At 49.4% G+C, this 10,210-nt stretch overlaps 1 protein-coding gene across 1 annotated transcript; it reads left to right on the top strand.

Annotated features, from left to right (window-relative positions):
- The first annotated feature begins 5,317 nt into the window (after nucleotides 1-5,317).
- LOC148109470 (syncytin-1-like) lies at nucleotides 5,318-6,193 on the top strand. The gene has a single exon (XM_087864428.1). It carries the CDS (start codon nucleotides 5,318-5,320, stop codon nucleotides 6,191-6,193), a length of 876 nt encoding a protein of 291 aa, XP_087720554.1.
- Nucleotides 6,194-10,210: the final 4,017 nt, after the last annotated feature.

Genomic DNA, 10,210 nt, shown 5'->3' with positions numbered 1-10,210 from the left:
AGATCGAGTCCCTGCTTTGGCACGGAGGCTCTCTCCTCCTCTCAAGCGGACTGGGACCCCTCTCTCCCTCTCCAAACATCTCTCGGAACTTGCTGTGGTGAGTGTTCCCTGGTCCCTGATCCTCCTCCAGGATGCCCTGTCCTAATCGCGGCGGCGTCAGGGCGAGCCCCCCTCCGGCCACCTGGTGGCCCCCGCGTAGTTCCGAGGAATCAGGAGACGTCCCCATTCCACAGCTACTACCCTCCCCTCCGAACCGCGACTCAGCACACAGACAAAGGGACGCCTTTCTCCTTGCCCTGGGTTGATAGGCGAAGGGGCCATGGGAACCTCCCAGTCCAAATTCGACCCCAAAATGCCCCTGGGCTATCTCCTGGCCAATCTTCGAACCCTAAAATTGGATCAGGACCTACGAAGGCGACGCCTCATACATTACTGTACTGTCGCTTGGCCCCAATATCAATTGGACAACCAATCACAATGGCCCCCCCGAAGGCACCTTCGATTATCAGGTGCTCATGGATCTTGACAACCTCTGTAGACGCCAAGGCAAGTGGTCCAAGGTCCCCTACGTCCAGGCTTTCTGGGCCTTACGCTCTCAGCCTTCACTATGCTCACGCTGCTCGACCTCTCAGGTCCTCCTCGCCCGCTCTCCCCCTCCAACCCTTCCGCCTACTGCTCCCAAGGACCCTGATCCACCCTCTCTCTCTCCTCTCTCTGAACCTCCTGAGGACCTCTCGGGGCCCCCCATAAGGGCCCCCCTCGTACCTCCACCCCCCCTTACCATCCCGTTCCTCAGCCACCTGTAACCCCTAATTCCCCGCAGACCCCAGAGCCGTCCCCAGCTCCGGCTACTCCAACGGCTCCTGAAGTTCCACCCCTCAGGACCGCCACCGAGCCCCGCTCACTCCCGGCTCTCTCTCTTCCCCTCCCATCTCCACTCGTACCCGGTCCCGGAATCCTTCCCCCGACCTGGTTTGTCCCCTGAGGGAGGTCCCCGGGGCCGAAGGGGTCGTCTGAGTCCATGCGCCCTTCTCCCTGCAGGACCTCTCCCAAATCGAAAAGAGCCTGGGCTCTTTTTCAGCCAACCCAGATAATTTCATCAAAGAATTCCAATATTTGGCCCAGGCCTACGACCTTACCTGGCACGACTTACATGTTGTCCAGACCACCACCCTCACCACTGAGGAGAGGGAACATATCCAGGCTGCCTCCCGAGAGCATGCCGACCAGGTTCATCTTACCGACGCCACCATGCGGGTCGGCGCTCAGGCGGTCCCAGCGCTCAGGCGGTCCCAGCTGTAGAACCAGGCTGGACTATCAGAACGGACAAGATGGCCGCCGACGCCGCGACCGCATGGTCCAGTGCCTCAGCGCCGGGATGAGGGCGGCCTCCAATAAAGCTGTAAATTATGATAAGATCAGGGAAATCATTCAGACCCCTGACGAGAACCCCGCTGTATTCCTTAACCGGCTAACCGAGGCCTTGACCCAATTCACATGTGTAGATCCGGCCTCTCTGGTGGGGGCCACGGTCCTAGCCACTCACTTTATCTCCCAGTCGGCACCGGATATTTGGAAAAATTTTAAAAAGGCCGAGGAGGGCCCCCAGACCCCCATTTCCGACCTGGTGAAAATGGCATTTAAGGTCTTTAATTCCCGAGAGGAGGCGGCTGAGCTTGAACGGCAGGCCAGGCTCCAGCAGAAGGTTCAAATGTGGAGCCGAGGGACACTGGGCTCGTCAATGTCCCAACCCAAAGGCGCCCACCCGACCGTGTCCTCAATGCCACATGATGGGGCATTGGAAATCGGACTGCCCCAACCACCGGGGATCCTCGGCACCTCTATGCGGGGGCAACCCCGAGACGGTAAGTCCAGCCTTCCAGCTACTCGGGTTGGAGGACGACTGACGGAGCCCAGATTCAGACACCCCTCTCACCCAGGCCGAGCCCAGGGTCACGCTCCAGGTAGCGGGTAAGTCCATCTCCTTTCTGCTGGACACGGGGGCTACCTACTCAGTTCTGCCATCCTACTTGGGACCTACGTGAACTTCACCGGTCACTGTCACGGGGATCGATGGGACCTCCTCCTCCCCCAGGGTGACCCTTCCCCTTACTTGCAGCCTGGATGGTTTCCCCCTCTCCCACTCGTTCCTCGTAATTCCCTCTTGTCCGGTCCCTCTACTGGGAAGGGATATCCTCCAAAAACTGCAGGCCATCATTCATCTCTCTCCCTCCCCCTCAAACTCAGAATGCCTCGTCTTACCCCTCCTTCCTGCCCATCCGACCCCCACCCCAGATAACCTTCCTGCAGTGGATCACCAGGTCTGGGACACCTCTAAACCCATCAGTGCATCCCACCATGCCCCTGTTAAAATACAGCTAAAAGATAACTCCAAGTTCCCCTCCCAAGCACAGTTTCCCATTTCCCTGACTCACTGTCAGGGTCTCAAGCCTATCATAGACCGGCTGAGACGGCAGGGGCTCCTGATCCCTATCAGCTCCCCCTGTAACACCCCTATCCTGCCAGTCCGTAAACCCTCGGGGGCCTACCGACTGGTGCAGGACCTGCAGCTCATTAATGAGGCTGTAGTCCCGCTTCATCCGGTCGTCCCCAACCCATATACCCTATTGTCTCATGTCCCGTCTAACACTTCTCACTTTACTGTATTAGACTTAAAGGATGCCTTCTTTACTATTCTCCTGCACCCTGACTCCTACTTCCTCTTTGCCTTTACCTGGGAGGACCCGGACACACATGTCTCCGGGCAGCTGACCTGGACAGTCCTGCCTCGGGGATTCCGAGACAGTCCCCATATTTTTGGTCAGGCGTTGGCCACTGACCCGCAGCAATGCGCCCTTAAGGCCAGTACCCTGCTACGATATGTGGACGATCTCCTCCTCTGCAGCCCCTCTCTCTCCTTATCCCAGGAAGACACCTCTACCCTACTCAATTTCCTGGGGGACAAAGGGTACTGGGTCACCCCTTCAAAGGTCCAACTGTGCAGCCCCTCAGTCACGTACCTGGGTATCTTCCTGACTCCCACCTCTAAGTCCCTTACCAGGGACCGCATCCACCTCCTCCGGGAAATCCAGCCTCCTCAAACCGCGGAGGAAATTCTCTCCTTTCTTGGGCTTGTAGGCTTTTTCAGACATTGGATTCCAAATTTCTCAATCCTGGCCCGACCTTTATACCAGGCGGCCAAGGAGACCCCCAGGGTCCTCTCACTGACCCCACTTCAGTCCGGCACTTGTTCTCCAAGCTGCGGGACTACCTCACCGCCGGACCAGTCCTGGCGCTACCTGACCACTCTAAACCCTTCCACCTGTTCACCGATGAGCACTCCGGCTCAGCCACTGGCCTCCTAGCCCAACCAGCGGGGCCCACATACAGGGCCGTGGCCTACCTATCTAAACAGTTAGACACCACCACCCGAGGATGGCAGCCCTGCCTCTGAGCACTGGCAGCCGCCACCTCTCTGACCAAGGAGGCCCTCAAACTTACTCTGGGACAGCCCCTCGTAGTCTACTCTCCCCACTGACTCATGGATCTCCTCAGCCACCGATCCCTGGCCCAGTTGACCCCCTCCCGCCTGCAACTGTACCATCTGCTATTCGTCGAAAATCCGCAAATTTCCCTCTCTGCCTCCCCTCGCTTAAACCCTGCTACTTTGTTGCCTGCACCCTCGCTCACCCCTGAACCCACTCATTCCTGCCTGCAACTCCTGGAGGACCTCACTCCCTCTCACCCAGGGCTCTCTGATCAGCCGTTGCCTAACCCTGACTGCGTGCTCTTTGTGGACGGCAGCTCCCTCCTGGCCTCAGACGGCCAAAGACGTGCCGCCTATGCTGTAGTCACCTCGGAGGCAGTAATAGAAACAGCTCCCCTTCTTATTGGGACCACCTCCCAGAAGGCTGAGCTTATAGCTCTCACCCGGGTGCTACACCTGTCTAAGGGACAGCGAGTCACTATTTATACAGACTCCAAGTACGCCTATCTCATAACTCACACCCACTCCGTCCTTTGGCAGGAGCGGGGGTTCCTGACCACCAAGGACACTCCTATAGTTAACGGGCCTCTCATTGCCAAATTACTCGAGGCCCTTAGCTTGCCCACTGAGGTAGCAGTAGTCCACTGCCGCGGCCACCAGACATCCAAGGACCCTGTCTCCCAAGGCAATAACAGGGTGGACTTAGTGGCCAGGCAAATGGCCCTGAACGCCTCTTCGGCTGGATTGGATCCTCTTCCTCAACACCCACCACAGGCCTCCTTACTCTGAAAAGGAGGTGCAAACACTCCAAGACCTAGGGGGGAATACCCGGAGACAAGGGATGGATCTACATCCAGAATAAAATTGCCCTGCCGGAAAACATAGCTCACACCCTAATCACAGACATTCACCAGTCTCTCCACATTGGCCCAAAGGCCCTCCACCAGTTCCTGCAACCTCTTTTTCACCACCCTTCCCTATCTCGGGTAATTGAGACAGTTCATAGAGCCGTAAATGCACAGGGCGGAATCCGCAGACCAGGGCCCAACCATCAACTCCGTGGCCATCAGCCAGGAGAAGACTGGCAACTGGACTTCACTCATATGCCCCGCCACAAAACCTTCCGATACCTGTTAACTCTGGTCGATACGTTCACAGGCTGGATCGAGGCCTATCCCACGGCCCGAGAGACCGCGGATACAGTAGCCACAATTCTCATTGAGCACGTCATTCCGAGATTTGGACTACCCCGAACTCTGCAGTCAGACAACCGACCTGCTTTCATCTCCAGTATAACCCAACAGGTGGCAGAGAGTCTCAACATCACCTGAAACTCCACATCCCCTACCACCCTCAATCATCGGGTAAGGTAGAAAAAGCCAACGGGTTCCTCAAGGCACAGCTCACCAAACTGACCTTGGAAACCCGTCTTTCGTGGCCCACACTCTTGCCCCTGGCCCTCACCAGGCTTAGGGCAACCCCTCGCGGACCCTCGGGGTTGAGCCCATTTGAGCTGCTATACGGCCGACCCTTCCTTATAAGCCATAACCTCCCAGCCATTCCCCCACCTCTCCTGTCCTACCTGCCTTACCTTACCCTCCTGCGGGCTCTCCTGAGGGCCCATGCTGATGCTGTCATCCCTGCCCCGAATGACCATGACCATAAGAAACCCAGGGGACCAGGTCCTCCTCAGAAATCTGCACCCAGGCTCCTTGCAGACGCGATGGACAGGGCCTCATACTGTCATCCTTACCACCCCAACCGCGGCAAAACTGCTGGGGCACCAGGTGTGGGTACACATCAACAACCTCGAACGGGCACCTACAGGTAATGACTGGACCTCTCAGATGGTGGGCCCTACCAAACTTCGCTTGGTACGGGCTCCTCCCTCTGGTTCTCCTGAGCCCCCTGACCCAAGCGACAGAACGTGAATGCATGCGTGGCAGCGGACACACAAGGTACTTCCAGTCATTCACCTATATGCCTAGTAAATGCTATGCAGGAAAGTCCCCATATATTTGTACATCTGTCCACGCCCCAGGAAGAACCTGGGTACCTGAAAGGTACAGTCACCCTTGCGACACTTACCCCAAGACGGGGAAGGTCTGCTGGACATATCTGACCCAGATAGGACTCTACAACGGAGGAGGGGTCCAGGACCAGGCCGGCCGTAACCAAACCCAGCAAATAGTCAGGAGGTTACATGAGCAGCTACAAGCCCAGGCCTATCCCACCTACAAGGGAATCAATCTCGACAGCATCCAGAAGGTTCCCACCACTGAGCAACTGACAGTGGCCCTTTTAAACTCCAGCTATAACCTGTGGCAGAACATCTCTCAGGACCGCGACTGCTGGATCTGTTTCCCCTTCTCTACTCTCTGTAATGTTGTGGGGATACCCATTCCAACCCGGTGGCCCCTCCCCAATTCCACCATCAACAATAAGACAGTCCACATCGGACCCATTGGAGGGACCATACCAATCCTTAATCTTTCCTCCACCATCAACACCTTCACCCCTCGCACCAACATCACCTCCTCCCTTCCTTACTGCACTCCCTCGGAGGTGTTCCTCTCATGCCCCAAGGGAATCTATTGCTGCCTGACTACTAATGACTCCCTAGACTGTATATTTATCCTACTATCCCCATCTACCAACATCTACTCCCATTCCCAACTCCTGTCCATACTATTCCCCCAGCGCTGAGAAAAAAGGGCTGTATTCCTTCCCCTGCTGATAGGGGTGGGCTTAACCACTGGGGTGGCAACTGGAGCGGCTGGGCTTGGGACGTCAATAAATTTCTACTATAAACTCTCCCAAGCACTCAACGATGACATGGAACGGATCGCTGACTCCCTTACTGCCTTACAGACCCAGGTCACCAGTTTGGCTGCCATTGCCCTACAAAACCGACGTGCCTTGGACCTCCTGACTGCCAAAAAGGGAGGAATCTGCCTCTACCTAAACGAGGAGTGCTGTTATTTTGTCAACCAGTCGGGTATAGTCACCTCCAAGATCCGGGAACTCAAGGACCGGATCCGAGCAAGGCGCCAAGACACCTCCATATGGGGCCTAGACCCCCATACATGGGTAACATGGCTTCTCCCTTTAGCGGGACCCCTCTGCTTAATCCTCCTGCTAATCTCGGTTGCCCCCTGCCTTATTTGGTACATACAGGAACGCTTGCGGGAAGTAATTTGGGTGTCAGTCAACCAACTGCTCCTACAGCCCCATTCTCGCCTGCCCACTTCCGACTACCCCTATGACGACACCCGACCATCAGCAGGAAGTAGCCAGAATGGAGTCGACGCCCCCGATACCATTATATAAAACAAAAGGTCGGAATATTGGGCTGGCCAAGAAAAAGGGGCCAAGACACCCAAGATGGCCGACTCTCCCGCCAAGATTTAAACCAAAACCTAGGCAGGAAACTGAAACCCATCCTACCGACTCTCCTCACCCCCCAGCAGTACCCAATAAAAACCTGCCGCGACTCTCCAAGACAGACTTTCCCCACCCCCAGCAGTACCCAATAAAAACCCTCGCTGCCTTGCCGTGGGAGCGACTTCTCCGACTCACCGCTCTTTCCTGAGTCGTGGAACCTCGCCCGAGGGTGCTTGCAATAAAGTTCATCCCTTGAACCATGTTTGCCTTGCGATCTTGATTTCATTGGCGAAGAGAAAAACCTAACAAAGGGATTTTAAGTTTTCATGTAAATTCCAGTTAATATACAACATAATATTAGTTTCATATGAACAATATAGTGATTCAACACTTCCCTAGAATCCAGGTGATGCTCATCACAAGTGTCCTCCTTAATCCTCATCATGCAAATGACATTATCTGATAAAGGGTTAGTACCCAAAATATATGTAGAACTTAAAAAATTCGACACACCCAAAAATGAATAATTTAAAAGTGGGCATAAGACATGAATAGACATTTTTCCGAATAAGACATGCAGATGGCCAAAAGACACATGAAAAGATGGTTAACATCACTGATCAGGGAAATATAAATCTACACTACAATGAGATATCACCTCACACTTATCATAATGGCTAAAATGAACACAAGAAGCAAAGGTTGGTGAGGATGTGGAGAAAGGGGAACCCTCTTATACTGTTGGTGGGAGTGCAAACTGGTGCAGCCACTCTGGACAAAAGTATGGAGATTCCTCAAAAAAGTTAAAAATAGAACTACTATACAACCCATCAACTGCACAGAGTAGGTATTTGCCCAAAGAGATGATCTAATTTAAAAATGGGCAGATAACTTGAATAGACATTTTTCTAAAAAGACATGCAAATGACCAACTGAAATATGCTCTCTATTACTAATCAGGGAAATGCAGATTAAAACCACAAGGAGATATCATTCACACCAAAATGGCTAGTACCAAAAAGATGAAAAGAAATAAGTTCTGGCAAGCGTGGAGAAAGGGACCCCTCATGCACTGTTGGTGGGAATGTAAATTGGTACAGCCGCTATGGAAAACAGTATGGAGGTTCCTTAAAGAATTAAAAATAGAAATAACACAAAACCCAGTAATTTTACTTCTGGGTATTTACCCCCCACCCCAAATAAGTGAAAACACTGATTCAGAAAGTTATATTTGCCCCTACGTTTATTTCAGCAGTATTTACAATAGCCAAGATATGGAAGCAATCCAAGTGTCCAATAGATGAATGGATAAAGAAGACATAGTGTACACGCACACACACGAGAGAGAGAGAGAGAGAGAGAGAGAGAGAGAAATATTACTTAGCCATAAAAAAGAAAGAGATCTTACCATTTTCAACAGTATAGATGTACCTAGAGAGTATTATGCTAAGTGAAGTCAAAGAAAGACAAATGCCATATAATGTCACTTATATGTGGAATCTAAGAAACAAACTAACCAAAACCAGAAACACACTCAAATACAGAGAACTGGTGGTTGCTGGGGGGGGGGGGGGAGTTCCGTAGGTGAAATAAATGAAAGGGATTAGGACGCACAAACTTCGAGTTATAAAATAAGACATGCTGATGAGAAATACAAGGGAATAAAGTCAGTAAGACTGTAATAAAGTTGTATGGTGAGATGATAACTACACTTAATGGTGAGCATTTTGTAATGTTAAGTCACTATGTTGTATACCTGAAACTGGCATACATAATCTATACTTCAATTAAAAATAAAAATAAGTTAAAAAATAAAGCATTATAATAAAAAATAAGTTTTCTAGCTTTCAACACTAAACGCTGTCAATAAAAAATACTTATTAAGCTTACATAGTCTCAAACCTCAAAAACCTGATAGCATACAATTGTCACACAGTCCATACTTAGTCCAATTAGGTTAAAAATTATCAAAAATTGGAAATTAAGTCATACTTCTAATTCATAGATTAAGAAAATAATAAAATATAATATGGACAACTGGATGGGGACTAGGTTACCACAATCAATATCTGTAATATGCAGGCAAAGGAGTATATTGGGAGCAGCATATAGTATAAATATAGTAATACTTTGAAAAAAGGCTATCATTGAATGAATTAGATATATAAATTAAGAAAAAAATAGAATAAACCCAAAGATAAACCCTAGGATAGAATGATGGCTATAGTAAAGAAAACTGGAGGAATTACCAAAGGCAAAAGTGATTTCTTATTAAAGACTAATGGAACAAAACTCTGAAGAGGAAAAAAAAAAAGTTACATGTTTTGGATTTAAAAAGCTCATTAACTGAAGTAAAAATTTAAAATAAATTTCCACAGGCAAGTTAATAGAAAATGTTTGATAGAACTAACAAAACTAGATGAATTCCTAGAAAAGCCATCCCAAAACAGAGTGAAAGGGATATATAAAGCTTGAATTGTCCTCTAGTCAGTAACTAATTGAATCTATAGTTATAAATCTTCCTACAAAGAAAAAGCCTGGATTGAAATGGTTTTATAGACCAGTTTACCAAGGTTACAATGAAGAGATAATTCCCACAATCTTTTCCAGAGACTAGAAAAGAAAATCCAAAGTCATTTAATGGGGTCAGTATAACCTTGGTACCAAAAAGCGGTAGAAAAACACAGTATGAGAAAGGAGAATATACTCCAGTCTCATAACAGTGAGTCTGACCAGGTGTGTATAAAAAAGATAACCTATGATGAAGTTAGGTCTATCCCAGGAAAAAAATAAATGCTTTAAAAATAAACCTATAGATTTCATTAGCCATTTATCAGATTAAAGAGGAAAGCCACAGGATCCTTTCAACGTTGGTAAGTATTCCATGAAATTCAGCATTCAATAATGATAAAAATTCTTATCAAAGTTGTAATAGAGAACATCTTTACCAAAGCTTACATCGAATAGTTTTCTTAATGGTTAAATGTTGGTATTCCCACTGAAATCAGGAGCAAGACAAGAGTATCCATCATGACCTGTTTTAGTGTTTTAATGAAGGTCCTAGCAAGCACACTAAGATAATAGATTTAAAATATGGGTATTAGAAGGAAACAAAGCTACCTTTATTCCCAGGTCATTATTGTCTTCAGATTCATTTGGGTTTTCCAAGTTGACAATCTATTAGAATTTGTAATGGAATATTGAAGTCCTGACTGCGTATAGTAAGATATACAAAGATTCATTTCTAACAGAAAACAATTTATGAAAGTATATCATTATAGAACTAAATATGTATCCAAGAACAAACCTAAATATTGGTATTTCAGGTTTTTGCAGAGA

The sequence above is a fragment of the Ursus americanus genome, chromosome 9 (assembly GCF_024610735.1).
Source record: "Ursus americanus isolate L20-20 chromosome 9, mUrsAme1.1.p, whole genome shotgun sequence".
Lineage (NCBI taxonomy): Eukaryota > Metazoa > Chordata > Mammalia > Carnivora > Ursidae > Ursus > Ursus americanus.
Note: the sequence above shows the minus strand (reverse complement) of the source record. Positions and strands in the feature narration are given on the sequence as shown.

Excerpts from the sequence above, each read along its gene's own strand:
- LOC148109470 (XM_087864428.1), top strand. The coding sequence starts at position 5,318 with ATGACTGGACCTCTCAGATGGTGGGCCCTACCAAACTTCGCTTGGTAC.